Source organism: Canis lupus, chromosome 35 (genome assembly GCF_048164855.1).
Source record: "Canis lupus baileyi chromosome 35, mCanLup2.hap1, whole genome shotgun sequence".
NCBI lineage: Eukaryota > Metazoa > Chordata > Mammalia > Carnivora > Canidae > Canis > Canis lupus.
Window position 1 is genome coordinate 29,754,025 of NC_132872.1, and position 15,541 is coordinate 29,769,565.

The 15,541-nt window shown below is 35.5% G+C and overlaps 2 protein-coding genes across 8 annotated transcripts in view; one reads left to right on the forward strand and one right to left on the reverse strand.

Annotated features, from left to right (window-relative positions):
- Positions 1 to 15,541, reverse strand: part of ARL13B (ARF like GTPase 13B) — a 64,379-nt gene that overhangs the window by 25,468 nt on the left and 23,370 nt on the right. The gene's annotated exons all lie outside the window — the stretch shown is intronic.
- Positions 1,150 to 14,018, forward strand: STX19 (syntaxin 19). Of its 3 annotated transcripts, XM_072811798.1 has the most exons (3): positions 1,823 to 2,216; positions 7,313 to 7,493; positions 9,804 to 14,018. In XM_072811798.1, exon 3 carries the CDS (start codon positions 9,890 to 9,892, stop codon positions 10,811 to 10,813), a length of 924 nt encoding a protein of 307 aa, XP_072667899.1. In that variant the 5' UTR covers positions 1,823 to 2,216; positions 7,313 to 7,493; positions 9,804 to 9,889; the 3' UTR covers positions 10,814 to 14,018. The 3 variants fall into 3 exon arrangements, with proteins under 3 accessions (XP_072667900.1, XP_072667899.1, XP_072667898.1); XM_072811799.1 differs by lacking the exons at positions 1,823 to 2,216; positions 7,313 to 7,493 and adding an exon at positions 1,150 to 1,296; XM_072811797.1 differs by lacking the exon at positions 7,313 to 7,493 and having other exon boundaries at positions 1,824 to 2,216.

The window sequence follows — 15,541 nt, forward strand, 5'->3', positions numbered from 1 at the left end:
ATTGAAAAGGATTCTAAATACAGGTCAAGATCTCTTTGTGGTTATTTTTGTCTCTAAGATTTAGCCCACAAAAGATGCATGGGTCAGGGCACCTGGGGGGCTCAGTGGTTGAGTGTCTGTCTTTGACTCAGGTCCTGATCCTGGGGTTCTGAGGTAGAGAGTCCCATTTCCGGCTCCCCAGAGGGAGCCAGCTTCTCTCTATGCCTGTGTCTCTGCCTCTCTGTCTCTCATGAATAAATAAATAAAATCTTTTTTTAAAAAAAGATGCATGAAAAAAAAAAAAAGATGCATGGGTCAAAATATTTGGCTTTAATATTACTTGGAATAATCCCTCTCTATGTGGCTATCCCGCCATCTAGATATGTACCCAAGTTCTTTAGTTTCAGACTTCTTTTGCCTTTTAGAGATAGTTTTTATTATTTTAAGATTTCATTTTTAAAATGTTCATAGGGTTCCAAATTCAAAACTACAAAAATAAGGGACAATCAGACAATATTTTCCATCTCTGTCCTTTTTCCTCTCTCTATTCTTTCCATTCTCCTTAAGGTAACTATTTTTATTGGTTTTAGTTTTTCCTCCCACTATTCCTTTTTGAAAATATAAACATGTATATGGGGGAAAAGGTAGCTTTTAAAAAAATATTTTATTTATTTATTCATGAGAGAGAGAGAGAGAGAGAGAGAGAGGCAGAGACACAGGTAGAGGGAGAAGCAGACTCTGCAGGGAGCCCGATGTAGGACTCGATCCCAGGACCCAGGAATCACTCCCTGAGCCAAAGGCAGATGCTCAACCACTGAGCCACCCTGGCATCCCGAAAAGGTATCTTAAAGTACACAATTTGGCACTATAGAAATTCACTGCTATTGACTGGTGGTGGGGAGGGGTATTTGTGTGTATCTCTACCCTCTACTTCTTTCTCCAAAGCTAGTACAGTATACTCTTGTGCAGCACCAGGCTTTTTTTAAAAAGTAGTAAATCCTAAAATTACCCTGGAGCAGTACAGAGAAATCTTTTTAATTATTATATTCTTTATTAATGAGCAAAATGGTCTGTTTCTGTTTATTCAGCCAGGCTTACACTGAAGGACTTTTGGGCTGTATCCAAGTGATTTGTTTTCACAAGGAGTGCCGTGAAGAGTAAGTGTGTGAAGGAGTTATTTATTATTTGGGGAACATATTCCAGGAAGTGGGACTACTAAGTCAAAGAATAAATGCAAATGTTATTTTGCTAGATATTATAGCAATGTCCCTCCTCTTACCCTCAAATCACAACAACTCAGGCAGCAAAAAAGGAAAGGTAAGGAAATTTATTTATTTATTTATTTATTTATTTATTTATTTATTTATTTATTTTTATTTTTTTAAAGGAAATTTAGTAGCGTGAGAGAAATCTCATTTCTAATACTTTCTATAAATATTTCACTCTGGTAAACTTTTATTTTGAATTGTTATACTGATATTACACATAGTATCACAGATTGCTGCACAACTTCAGTTTTTCTACACTGAAACTATGTAAATAACTTATTTTAAAGTGAAAATAGCAGATGTAGGTAAAAAGAAAAGGGTGGAAGGTTTAAAGACAAGCTCTTTTCTGGCTGTCGTAGTACTGAAATTCAATGATTTCATGGGTTAAGCCTTTGGGATTTCCTACAATAAAATAGAATTCAATCATTTTAAAGTAAATGGAAAAAATTTCCATTTTTATTTATTCCAAATTCTGTATATTTAGCAAGTTTTGATATCTAAAGAAAACAAAGTAACTTCTGTTTAAATACAGACCGTCCTTTTGTGACTCATGTATTTTATATAGAATACAGAATCAGAAATACAGAGACTGTGCCAAATACTCTATGTAAGCAGTTTAACAAGGACTTCCTGTTACCAGCTAGCTCCAATGAAAATGATCTTCCTTTAATCTAAAGAATGGGAGGCTAACAGGCAAAACCGGATTCTCCAGGTGTGAAGTAAGCAATTTGTTCTCTCATTTGATACTAACAGCAAAAGGACAACTGTATGTCTAACTTACTTGACTTCATTATTTGGCTTTCAATTACATTAAATATATGAAAAACCATACAGAAATTAGCCTGTGAACCATAACACAGAGGCTTAAATGATTTGATTGAAACGTTACAGACGATACTCAGTCTTTCTTCTCTTAAGGGCAGGACCTCAACACCGCAGGTGGAAAGCAACAAAAAGAACAAGACAAAGGTAAATAAACTACTCTTTTTTTGTACTTTTCCATGCAAGACATCCAAAGACTGGATTGTGTGATATTTAAAAATAACTACGTAGATAATTAAAGTTACTGGTTTGCTCAGATTTGGACAGGTAGCTGATCTGTTCATTTATACTGCTAATATATTGAATAAGATTTGGGTTTAGAGCTCTTAGAAATAATCCACTGTACCAAAAATCAACTTTTTATTTTAATTCCTTTAAAAAATAAGTTTTCATTTTGGAAACACGAAAAAGTCAGATTTTCTAAACACAAAATTCTTTCTTTTGTAGGCTGACTATAAATTAGTCATATTGTGCTTGCTTTAGAGAATACTTTTACATTTAACTGTGAAAAACTTAGGCTTAAATTTGACAAACGTGTAATTTTTAAGTTAAAATAATTTTCTATAAGGTCTTAATTTCTTCACTGCTGTTTCCAAAAATATTTTAAACTGGAAAAAATTAGAAAATAACTTTGGGGGCAGCCCAGGTGGCTCAGAGGTTTAGCGCCGCCTTCAGCCCAGGGCCTGATCCTGGAGACCGGGGATCGAGTCCCACATCGGGTTCTCTGCATGGAGCCTGCTTCTCCCTCTCCTATGTCTCTGCCTCTCTCTCTCTCTCTCTCTCTCTCTCTCTCTCTGTGTGTCTCTCATGAATAAATAAATAAAATCTTAAAAAAAAAAGGAAAATAACTTTGTTGTAAAAGGACTACAGTAAAAATATCAAAATACATTTTTAATGTTGCAATATATTGAAATTATAAAACTCAATATAAATATATTTAATAGTTTAAAAAATTTAAGTCAGCATTATTTAAATGTAACATATATATATATATATATATATATGTAGGTCTAATACTTTGAAAATTAAGCAATATATATGATGCTTATAAAATTTATTTTTTTTTGCTATTTCTCCAGTTATTTTATAATTCCTACAATGTTAGAACTTAATAAATAATCCATTTTCAATCAAAATCATAATGACTTTTTAAAACGTTTCAAGGGTGGACTTGAAAGTTGGCTATGATACACCTACAACATATCTCCATGGTTATGTAGTTTTACATTTAATATAAAAGTCATTTCATGTATATACCACTTAATCAGATAAGTTAGAATTCAGAATTATACAAGGGTCTTAAATATTTAAACAAAATGGTCTTATTGTTACATTAAGCAAGTAAATTTTAACAACTTATTAACAATAAATAGAATGGAAAAAAAAACACTGAAAGATTGCATTACAAAAAACATCAGATAATTTAAGCTTTGAAAGAATATGTGCAATTTGCCAATTTTTTTTAAAAGTTTGTTTTCCATATTTAAGTAGCCAAAGGTGGATTTTCCAATACCAGCTGCTTTCACCTTGAACTAAGAAAATGTCTACAAGTTGTCTTCATTCATAAAAGCAAAAGAACATTCCATTTTATGTTGTATAAAAACTGGTTACATTTATTAAAATATTGTATTTAATATAGTAACTGTAGAAAGAAATGCCTTGCTAAAAAAAACAAAAAAAAATCTATATATCTGTATCTATCCCAGGGCATATTTCTTAAAGCATGAGGTAATTTTATTCATATTTCTATTTTTGGGAATATCCCCTGTTTGTAATAGGGTAGAGAAAGTTTGAGTCATACAAGGTTTACTTTTCTATTTCCTAGAACAAATTGTCAAAGTCGATTACTATATTTATAATAGTCTTCTAACTTTCGTTTTGCAAATGCCATGTTTAAGCTTGAAGATGGTTATTAATATAGTACAATTCAAAACTGTACAATATAGTAAGCTAAATATGCTGAAAGATGGTTCATATTTGGATAGAACTCTTCCAACCTAAGAAAAATAAATGTAAGGTACAGAAAAGATTACATATGATGGTGATCTCATCAATTTCACTTAGTCTAAGCTGTTATACTTTCTGGCTTCATGAACTCTGTCTCTTCTAACTTTCAAATTCTAATAAGCTTAGATGTCTCACTTTGCCTAATATTCTGCTTCATGAAGCTAGAAGATCAAGCAGCCAAGGTAGAAATAGTTATGCACATAGTTACAAGCATGTAGCTACTAGAAAATGCCATTTCTATGTAACATGTAAGTGCACCTTACATGTACATATGCTAAGGATTTAAGGAACATTCTGAATTAGTTAACTTTGTAAAGATAATCACCCATGACTTTCAGTCCAGATCCACAAGATATTCCCCCCTCTTATATAGAGTATTTGATATAATCTTAAGGGAAAAAAGACAAAATTTTAAACTGCACTGTTAGATTTGAAGAACAGGAAATTTCCAGATGTCAGAATTGAAAAGGGAACACAATCATAGTCAAAATGGAAAGTGGGAATTAAAGCAAACTCCACACAAATACTTTATCTTAGAGGTTGTGGGTTAGAATGTGTGCATAGACTAAAACTGGGCTTCCTACCTGAAGTAGTGAACTAGAAAAAAATAGAATATAGTCCATATACAGATACAGGAAAACCTGTTGGTTTGTCTAAGATTACAGCAAGAAGGGAGGTGTCCACTGGGGCTATATAAAAATCACTAGAAAAAAAAATCAGACTCATATGTATGTTATGTGGGCTACAGAAATCACTAGAGAAACATCAAGCCCATACTTCTACTACCTGGGATAAATTGGGAAAGCTCCCAAGGGGCCTGGTAGTACCAAACACAAAGAATAGGTTTATATATATATATGGCAGAGCACTCAGAGCATCCACATATATAATTACCCACTAGAGACAAACTACTGACAAAGTTCACAAAAGAGGGATACCTGGGTGGCTCAGCAGTTTGGCGCCTGCCTTTGGCCCAGGGCATGATCCCAGGGTCCTGGGATCAAGTCCCGCATCCGGCTTCCTTCATGGAGCCTGCTTCTCCCTCTGCTTGTGTGTCTGCCTCTCTCTCTGTGTCTCTCATGAATAAATAAATAAAATCTTTAAATATATATATAGAGAGAGGATATTTTCAGTTCAATTGAAGAGGTTTTTTTTTTTTTTTTTTTAATTTATGATAGGCACACAGTGAGAGAGAGAAGCAGGCTCCATGCACCGGGAGCCCGACATGGGATTCGATCCGGTCTCCAGGATCGCGCCCTGGGCCAAAGGCAGGCACCAAACTGCTGCACTACCCAGGGATCCCAATTGAAGAGTTTTAGAATGAGTTAGTAATGCACATGCACAAAATGAGGCAATTGAAAAACTTCGATAATTAGTGTCTTCAAGAGAAATTTTAGAAGGTACATAGTCCTTGGTCAATGTGGTAGTTACATGGATGTGTGAAAAATCATTATCTTAAACATTTTTATTTTGGGCATTTTCTATATACACGTAGATACTTCAATGAAAAACTTTCTTAAAGTGAAAATACACATTTCCTAGCTCTATCCACTGAAAAGACCTAGAAACAATGAAAAAAATTATCTGAGGAAGGAAATATGACCACAGTACCTTATGTGACTCTGGCATATGTAACATTTGAACTACGAAAATGCGTAGTTATGGTAATGTAAACACAGAATACTGACTAACCAAAAATTATGGTTAACTATATTGAGAGAGGGAAAATTGAAGAAAGGCTTGGGGTTTAAGAAAAAGTTAAATTCATATCTGTCATAGCAGAGATTCAATATAATATTTAAAATTGAAAAAGCAGAAACACCTACATAAGCAAATTACCTAGAAATAGAAAGTTTAAAAGCAACATACAGCTAAGAAGCTGAAAATTACTGCCATTGGGAGTGGGAAACTGGAAATGAGATGTGGTGGGGCAGGCAGGGGTCAGCAGTTTATAAGCCTTGAAGTGACTTGACTTCTTAAACTGTCTATATGTGTTAATTTGAGGAAAATAAAAGTCATATTTAAAAGTCAATGTAAAAAAAGAAAAAGTTTGCAACTACATCAAAAGCGACATGAGGGATCCCTGGGTGGCGCAGCGGTTTGGCGCCTGCCTTTGGCCCAGGGCGCGATCCTGGAGACCCGGGATCGAGTCCCACGTCAGGCTCCCGGTGCATGGAGCCTGCTTCTCCCTCTGCCTGTGTCTCTGCCTCTCTCTCTCTCTCTCTCTCTCTCTCTCTCTCTCTCTCTGTGAGACTATCATAAATAAATAAAAATTTATAAAAAAAAAAAAAGCGACATGATATCTTAAACACTTTGGGGAAGAATTTATTTTCAGCATCAGTAAGTTAATACCAGAGAGAGCATACAGAGGAGGAAGTAATAAATAACACTAAAACAAACAGAGCAGTAGGGAGCTATTCAAGATAAATCATTAAGCTAACTGACTTTTGCATCAACCTCCCTCTTCACTGGAAAGATGGTTGTCTTTAGCAGAGGTATATATAGTAAATTATGAGTGGTAATTTCACTTTCACAAAGTTGCCAGATGAGGAATTGTTTCTACAACCACTTCCCAATGCTTTTGAGTGTTTTAAAATATCTATACCAACATAATCATCAGATATTTAATAAAATACTGAATACAAAAGAGCATATAGATTATCCCAGCTTTATGTAATATATATATATATATATATATATATATATATATATATATATATATATATATTCTGGGAAATTTTATATATCTTATGCTGAGAAAAGCACTGGTCTAACAGCCAGGAAATCTGGCATTATTTAACCACTACTACTACTAACAAGCTCTGGATAAGACATTTAACTCCTCTGATTCTCAATTTCCCATAAGAAAAATGCAGAAATTAATTACCTTATAGGGATTCTTTCTGGAATTCCATTCATTGGCTTGGCACCCCATCTCCTACACCCCAGATAGTATCCCTTGGCTGTCTTCTCAACATTAGGTCTCACAGCTCAAATAGCTCCTTAGAGAAGTCTTGCTTAACTGATATATCAAGATCCAAAATGGTCTCATTTATGTTTGTCTACTGTCCCAAATCCAGAGTGTAAATTATTCAGAGACAGATATTATTTAATAAATACTACAGCATTTAAAATTTTGCATATAGTAAGCCTCAATAATTATCTGACAAAATACCAATCCTTTAAAACTAAAGGAGTATTATTAGGACACTGGCTTAACTTTTTGTGCAAAACAGGCCTCTACATGCTCGACTGGGTCATCGTCCAGGAATCTTGAACACCTCCAGTGATGGCAAGCTTATTAACTCATTAGCAGTTCATTCCACCTTGGGACAATTCTACTGTTTGAAAAGTCTTTATATTAAATCAAACCTCTCTCCATGTGATTTCCACCCATCGTCTTTGGACTAACGCCAAGTAAGTCATATCCCTCTAGTACATACAGACCTATACATTCCAGAAACCAGCTGTAGACATTCCCTATATCTCCTTTGCAGGATAAGTATTTGTATTCCTTCCAATGATTCTCTTTGTATTACAGTCTTCCAATCTCATCCTTCCATGACAATTTGGAAATTCCCAATTTATGGATTTTCATCTCAAAACATCAGAGCCTAACACAGCCCTTTTTCCATCTGCTTTGACTGGCCCAGAGTCATCTAGCCTACTGTTATTTTTCTTAGTCAATCTAGACATGACACTATTTTTCATGAAAGCATGATTATGTTGTAGAAAGCTCAGAATCAACTAAATCTCCAGTAATTTTCATAAGTACTGCTATGAACACAGGATCTCCCATTTTATAGATGTAAAGGTGTTTTCTAAGCTAGCTGCAATATTTTACATCTGTCCTGGTTAAACATAATTTTGTTACTTTTAGTATACAGTCCTGTGTTATTTTAATCTTTGAATACCAACACTGGTTGATTTTTCTCTGGCTTATACTAATACTATATGTGATTCGATGCATTATTTCTAACTCCCCAACAGCTTCTTATCTGCAAAAATATCATGAAAGGTATTATTAAGTGCCTTTCTAAAGTCAAGATGCACCGTGAAAATATTAACATAGATTGCCTTTTTCAATATATTTTTTATTTAAATTCCAGTTAGTTAACATACAGTGTAACATTATTTCCAGGTGTACAATATAGTGATTCAAAACTTCCATACACCCAGGGCTCATTATAGCAAGTGCCCTCCTTAAGCCTCATCACCTATTTAACCCATCCCCCCACCCTCCCTCCCTGTGGTAATCATCAGTTTGTTCTCTATAGTTAAGAGTCTGTTTCTTAGGGAACCCTGGGTGGCACAGCGGTTTGGCGCCTGCCTTTGGCCCAGGGCACGATCCTGGAGACCCGGGATCGAATCCCACGTCGGGCTCCCGGTGCATGGAGCCTGCTTCTCCCTCTGCCTGTGTCTCTGCCTCTCTCTCTCTCTCTCTTTGTGACTATCATAAAAAAAAAAAAAGAGTCTGTTTCTTAGTTTGCCTCTCCCACTCTCTTTCTTTTCCTCCTTTACTCATTTGTTTTGTTTCTTAAATTCCACATAGGAGTGAAATCATATGGTACTTGTCTTTCTTAGTCTGACTTATTTTGCTCAGTGTAATATACTTTAGCTCCAACCATGTCATTGCAAATGGCAAGATTACATTCCCTTTTGTGGCCAAGTAACATTCCATTGTATATATACACACCACCTCTTCCTTATCCACTCATTGGTCCATGGACACCTAGGCTGTTTCTATAACACGGACGTAGATGTGGCTGCTACAAACATTGGGGCACGTGTAACTCTCTGAATGCCTAGTAGTACAATTGCTGGATCATAGGGCAGCTCTATTTTTAACTCTTTGAGGAACCTCTATACTCTTTTCCACAGTGGCTTCACCAGTTTGCATCCCTATTTATTACCTTCATTTTATATACATATGCATATCATTATATATGTATATAAATCACTATTTATAAATTATGTACACCAAATTTAATCCTGTGGATAACTACCAACACAGGATATAATGTCAATATTATGAGCACCCCAAAACAAGACTTTATATATTCTCATGTTTGAAAAAAAAAATAGCACTTAATATGAATGTACATAAATTTTGTTCTAAGTCTGGATATCTCTACAAAGGAATGAATGCTAAGAATGGGAAACGAGCATAATCAAACCAAGAATATGTTTTCATATGTATATAATGGATAAAAAAAAAAGCTATGTCAAATAATGTGTTAATCCATCTAGAAAGAAGCCTCAGAAATTTTAAAATAAATTCCAAATTTTCTATATTATTTCAAGTGCTCAAATAGAATCTGCCATCACTGTACTGATTTTAACTGAATTACACATATTTAGCAAAATGAGTTTAACATTACACAGACCAAACTAACTGGGAACAGTATCTTTAGTAGTAAGGGCATTTTCAGAGTGCCCTTTTACTTCTAAAACTTGACTATATGGTCAAATCTTCCATTCTAACATATATTCTCTGTATGCACAAAAATCTATTATGTGACAATATTATGACACTAAAGTACTTATTTGGGGGCAACGGGATCTCTATCACTGCTTTCTCAGCTACTTCACTCAACCAAAAAGGATTCACAGTAGTCCCACAAAGATGCATAATAACTTATAAATTATTTTACATTACTTTTCCTATTCAGTTATTTTTATGAGGAAGTTCTTAATGATTTTTCTAATTTTTCAACCTCTTTTCAGAAAACTAGGAGGATTTTCCCTGGAAGACACACATAGCTATGTGAAGCCAACTGCTACTGAGGGAAAAATGCCAAATTTTTATTTGTATGACTCAATCATTTTTGCTTCTTAAGAGGAAAGGGAAGATGAAAGATCGACTTCAAGAACTAAAGCAACGAACAAAGGAAATCGAACTCTCTAAAGACAGGCATGTGTCAGCTATAGAAGCAGAAGAACAAGGAGTGTTTTTGCAGCAAGCTGTTATTTATGAAAGAGAGCCTGTAGCTGAGAGACACCTGCATGAGATCCAAAAACTACAGGAGAGTATTAACAATTTGACAGATGATGTTCAAAAATTTGGGCAGCAACAGAGAAGTCTGTTGGCTTCAATGAGAAGGTTTAGTCTACTTAAGAGAGAGTCTAGCATTACAAAGGAGATAAAAATCCAAGCAGAACACATTAATAGAGGTTTGGATGATTTAGTAAAAGAAGTTAAAAAGTCAGAGGCTGAAAATGGTCCATCATCAGTGGTGACAAGGATACTGAAATCTCAGCATGCTGCTATGTTCCGCCAATTTCAGCAAACCATGTTTACATACAATGATACAATAGCAGCAAAGCAAGAGAAGTGCAAGACATTTATTTTCCGTCAGCTTGAGGTTGCTGGAAAAGAAGTGCCTGAAGAAGAAGTAAATGATATGCTTTATCAAGGAAAATGGGAAGTTTTTAATGAAAGCTTACTTACAGAAATCACTATTACTAAAGCACAACTCTCAGAGATAGAACAGAGACACAAGGAACTTGTTAATTTGGAGAACCAAATAAAGGACTTAAGGGACCTTTTCATTCAGATATCTCTTTTAGTAGAGGAACAAGGAGAAAGCATCAACAATATTGAAATGATGGTGAACGGTACAAAAGAATACGTTAATACTACTAAAGAGAAATTTGGACTAGCTGTAAAATACAAAAAAAGAAATCCTTGTAAGGTATTGTGCTGTTGGTGTTGTCCATGCTGTAGTTCAAAATAAAGAGGCTATTTTAGACATTTTCCAGTTTTAGGATGAAGATATCCTACGTTTCAGTGTTTTCCTTCATTTTATAGATCCATTCACACAACTTTCATCACAACGAAGTCATAATTATCCTCTTTAGTCCTTACCTGCTAGAACAGAAACTTTTGAAGTCAGTGACAAAACAAGCCTTCACTTATTAAACTAAAAACAGTATAGTTAACTTTAAACTCATGGATTAACTATTGAAAATGAAATCAATGATCATATTTCTGTTCAACTATCAAGCGCTAGTATGTATTTTTGTAACTTTCAATGTCTTAGTAAGATGAGTATCAGTGACAACTGCTTAAACAGTCCTTCTGGATTGTTTGAGAGTATTTGAGAGTTTTTTAGTAGTTAAGAGGTATATATAACAAGACCTCTGAGTGCTGTATTAAAGCAAAATCAAACCAGAAGCTCTGTCAAATCTTTTATGCTCAGATAGGTCAGTTAACTCAGTGGCCAACATACCTTGGGAAATTCTAACCATGTACTCAATGAAGAATCTGTTTGGTAACTGGGAGCTGAATCTAGCTTAAGGCCTAAGAAAGTAAGGCACTGTTTTCCTGAACATGGCTCCCTTCAGTACACTCTGTTACAAGTCAAGAAGTTTGGCAAATAATGTAGAAAATAAAGGTAACTGCATTCTCCAAAGTTTCTCCATCACTTTACCACATAAGCTGAGCACTGCACTATGGGCTGGGGATAGAGTTTGAACTCACAGAGGGATAGAGATTTGGAATTCACATTTTAGTGGACAAAGCAGGTAACTAACAAATATAAATATTAGATAATATTAAGTTCTCAGTAGAAACTTAAAACAAGGCGTTGAGACACAGATGGTTGGAGTGGCTTCTTTTGGTTGGGTGGTCAGTGAGGGTCTCTCTGAAAGGTAATAGTAAATGAAGATCTGAATGATTAAGACAAGTAAAAGTATATCCCAGGTATAGAAAACAGTTACAAAGACCTTGAGGATGACATAACTTATTCTGCTTAAAGAAAAGTGAGTAACACATCTGTATCATGGTAAGGGAAGAGTAACAAGGTAAGAGATAAAGTTAAGAAAGGTCAGCAGGGGGGATCCCTGGGTGGCGCAGCGGTTTGGCGCCTGCCTTTGGCCCAGGGCGCGATCCTGAAGACCCAGGATCGAATCCCACATCGGGCTCCCGGTGCATGGAGCCTGCTTCTCCCTCTGCCTGTGTCTCTGCCTCTCTCTCTCTCTGTGACTATCATAAATAAATAAAAATTAAAAAAAGAAAAAAGAAAGGTCAGCAGGGGCTAGATTGAAGCTTTTGTAAGCCACATAAGTTCAAACTTTACAGCAAGTTTAATCAATGCAAAGCCTTCAGACTGTTTTGGCTGAAAATAGTGTTATACAATTTATATTTGAGAAAAATCAATCTGTCCACTGTATGTGGGTTAGAATGGGTTTGGGGCAGATGAGTAGAGGACAAGTATGCAGGTATAGAAAATAATCAGGTTAATGCAGTAAGCCCAGTAAAAGAGGTGGAAGCATGGACTAGAATGGGAGCAGAGGTGGTGGTGGTGACAGTACTAATACTCAGGATTAATAAAATATGTATTACATCTCAGCATTGTTCTAATGATTTTACATTTTTACCAACAAAAACACTGAGCTACAGCAAGGTTAAGTAACCTGTTCCAAGTCACAGAAACTGTGAGGATCAGAATTTGAACCAGGCAGTCTGATTCTAGAAGCAGTTCTTTACTACATACTATACAAGTAGTGATGAAAGAAAAAAAAATTAGACTAGCTTATGATAGATTTAAGAACTCGAATCTATAGGATACTGACTGGATGAGGATGTCATCAAGAAAAAGAGATAAGGGTTTCAGAATTGGGGGTAAAAGGGAAATCTAGAATCCTATTTTGGCCAAGAAAACATGAGATTACTATAAAAGGCCCAAGTGGAGATTTCTAAGATATTAGCTGTGTCAGCAGGAGCTCTTGGAAGAGGTAAGGGCTAGAAATACAGATTTGGGTCATTTGAATAAACAATATTTAAGGTCAGGTGATGTTAGAATGAAGTCACCCAAGAAGTTTGTAGATGTAAAAAACCAGATGCCCAGAAAAGAGGCTGGAGTACCCAAAATTTCCTCCTAAAGCAAGAGTTAATAAAGGAAATTGAGAAAAAGCCATCAATGAAGTAGAAGGAAAACCAAAAAAGCATGCTGCAATGTTGTGTTAAAAGAACAATGTTGAGGGAAAGGTGAACTTGAGCACAGCACACTGATGAATGGATTTGGCAACGTGGAGACAGTTTGTTGACTGCAACATGAGCAGTTTCAAGGAACGGTAGGTATCTAAGCACAAGTGGAGTATGTGGAAGAAAGAAGGTCGCATGAAAAAGTATAGCAGCTGCTATAAACTATTCTCTCCAGCCATGTGAATAGAGGACTATAAAAAGGAACTACCTGCTGAAGAGGAATGCAGAGTCAAAAGATTCCATAATAGTTGGCAAGACTATCCCACTAACGGGAATGATCCAGAGAGCCAAAGTCTTGATATAAGAAAGGGAAGGAATTATATGCAAAAGTAGGAAGGGCTGGGACCTATAGTACAGATGAAGAAGCTGGCCTTACAGAGGAGCTGAAGCACGTTTTCCAAGTACTAGGAGAGAAGGCAACATTCAGGAAGAAAAGCTGATAAGGATAGTTCAGCAAAAATGTGATCCTAAATGAGAGAACTCTCATGTAATAGTTTCTATTTCCTAAAGAACTGAGACCACATAATTGACTGAAAGCATGATGAAATTAAAGGACAGCACAAATATATATATCTACTAACACTATAAAATAATTTCTAAATTATAAAATATAAGGAGATTAACGAGCTTTCTACTTTGTCAATTATCAAGTATTATTGGAGAAAAATGTTTCACATGTGTCAGCTCCAAATGTATAAAGAACTTTATAAAAAAAAAAAAAAGATGAATTTAAAACCACTGACAAACTCTCCATCTAATCAGCTGGTGATAAATTTCTTCTGTCCCTTCTAAAGTTGTACTATTTCCTTTAACCTGGTACCTTACTGACGCCTGTTTATAACTGTTCCTAATTATTTATCATGGAAACTGAGAATATTAAGTATTATTTAATATTCACTAACATAATTTTGTCCAGGTGGCTTTGTAAAATAGCAATTTTCTATTAGCATTTATATCTGTACATAGTGCTTTTATTTATTTATTTTTGTACATAGTGCTTCTAAAGCAAGACTTAAGCACAGAAAGATTTATAACAAGTAATACATCACATGTATCACATATAATTTTCATTGTTACATTTTAAAACCAATTAGAATGACCCTGGGGCCCCTGGTTGGCTGGATAAATCAGTGGAGCATATGACTCTTGATCTTGGGATTGTAAATTCAAGCCCTATGTTGGGTATAATGATTACTTAAAAATAAAATCTTAAAAAAAAAAAAAGAGGGGTGGCTGGCTGGCTCAGTCTGCCTTTGGCTCAGGTCATGATCTGAGAGTCCTGGGATCAAGCCCCATGTCAGGCTCCTTCTCCCTTTGCCCCTCTCCCCTGCTCATGTGCACTCACTCTATCTCAGATAAATAAAATCTTAAAACAAAACAAAAAAACCCCCAACTAAAGCAACAAAAACAACAGGATACTTAATTAGTTGAACATTTTGTAAATACTTTATTCACACACTCAATAGGTACTAAAAAGTAATTTTTTTCCTTAAAATTACTACCTTAAAGAGAAAAAATTATTAAGCATTAGAGGTATGATATTAGGAAATCTGGTAAAATTAATATGAGCACTTATTTGGGCTTATATTCTCACCTCCTAAATTATGTCATTTTCTGTAATCAGAAGCTTCATGTGGCCTGAATTCATACGATGACACACTTTAAAACTGGCTCTCCTAATCCATCTCCATCCAGGCACAGTGTATCAACAACAATAACTATTCATATCCATCATCACATTACAGAACACTACTAAGTGCTGCACTGGCTGCTATAAATACATCATTTGAAATTCACATGACAACACTAAAATCCTTATTTACAAATGGGGACATGAAAGCTCAGAGAGAGCAAGGAAGCTACCCAAGGCCTGTCTGACTCCAAAGCCCGCGCTTTCCCCTATACTAGTAGTTCTCAACTTTTGCTGTGCATCACAATGATCTGGAGAACCTGTGAAAAAAGCCCATTCCCTGCTCCACTCTCAGAAAGCTAAAAGGTGTGGGTGGATGCTGATGCAGATGGATCCCAGAAAACATCTTGCTAACAACACTACCAGCAGGTTTCTTTTTGTTATACTGTTTTTAAATAAAGTGTGTTCCTGTGGAGAAGGGAATGATGGGAACTTCTGAAGGTTCCTTAAGCATCAATTACCTAGGAAGTCAACCAGCTGAGGAGCTTCATTATAAACTAGAGCTGCCAAGAGTGAAGCTGGATGCCAGGAGACACAAAAGGAAGGCTTTGGTAAGGAAGTTTGGAGGTGAGTCAACAATATGAATAAGGTGGATGAAGATGACAGTTTGGTTAAGATTCACTGTGAAAAGAAGGGAAATCTTAAAAATAGTCAATTAAAGGACTCACCACCTATATCTAGGGATCAAGGGATTAAGGAACATAGGTAGTCCATACTTGCACACTTATGAGTTTCTAGCAAACTATAAAGGACTTAGGTTCTCCTATTTATTATTTAAAGGTCTAA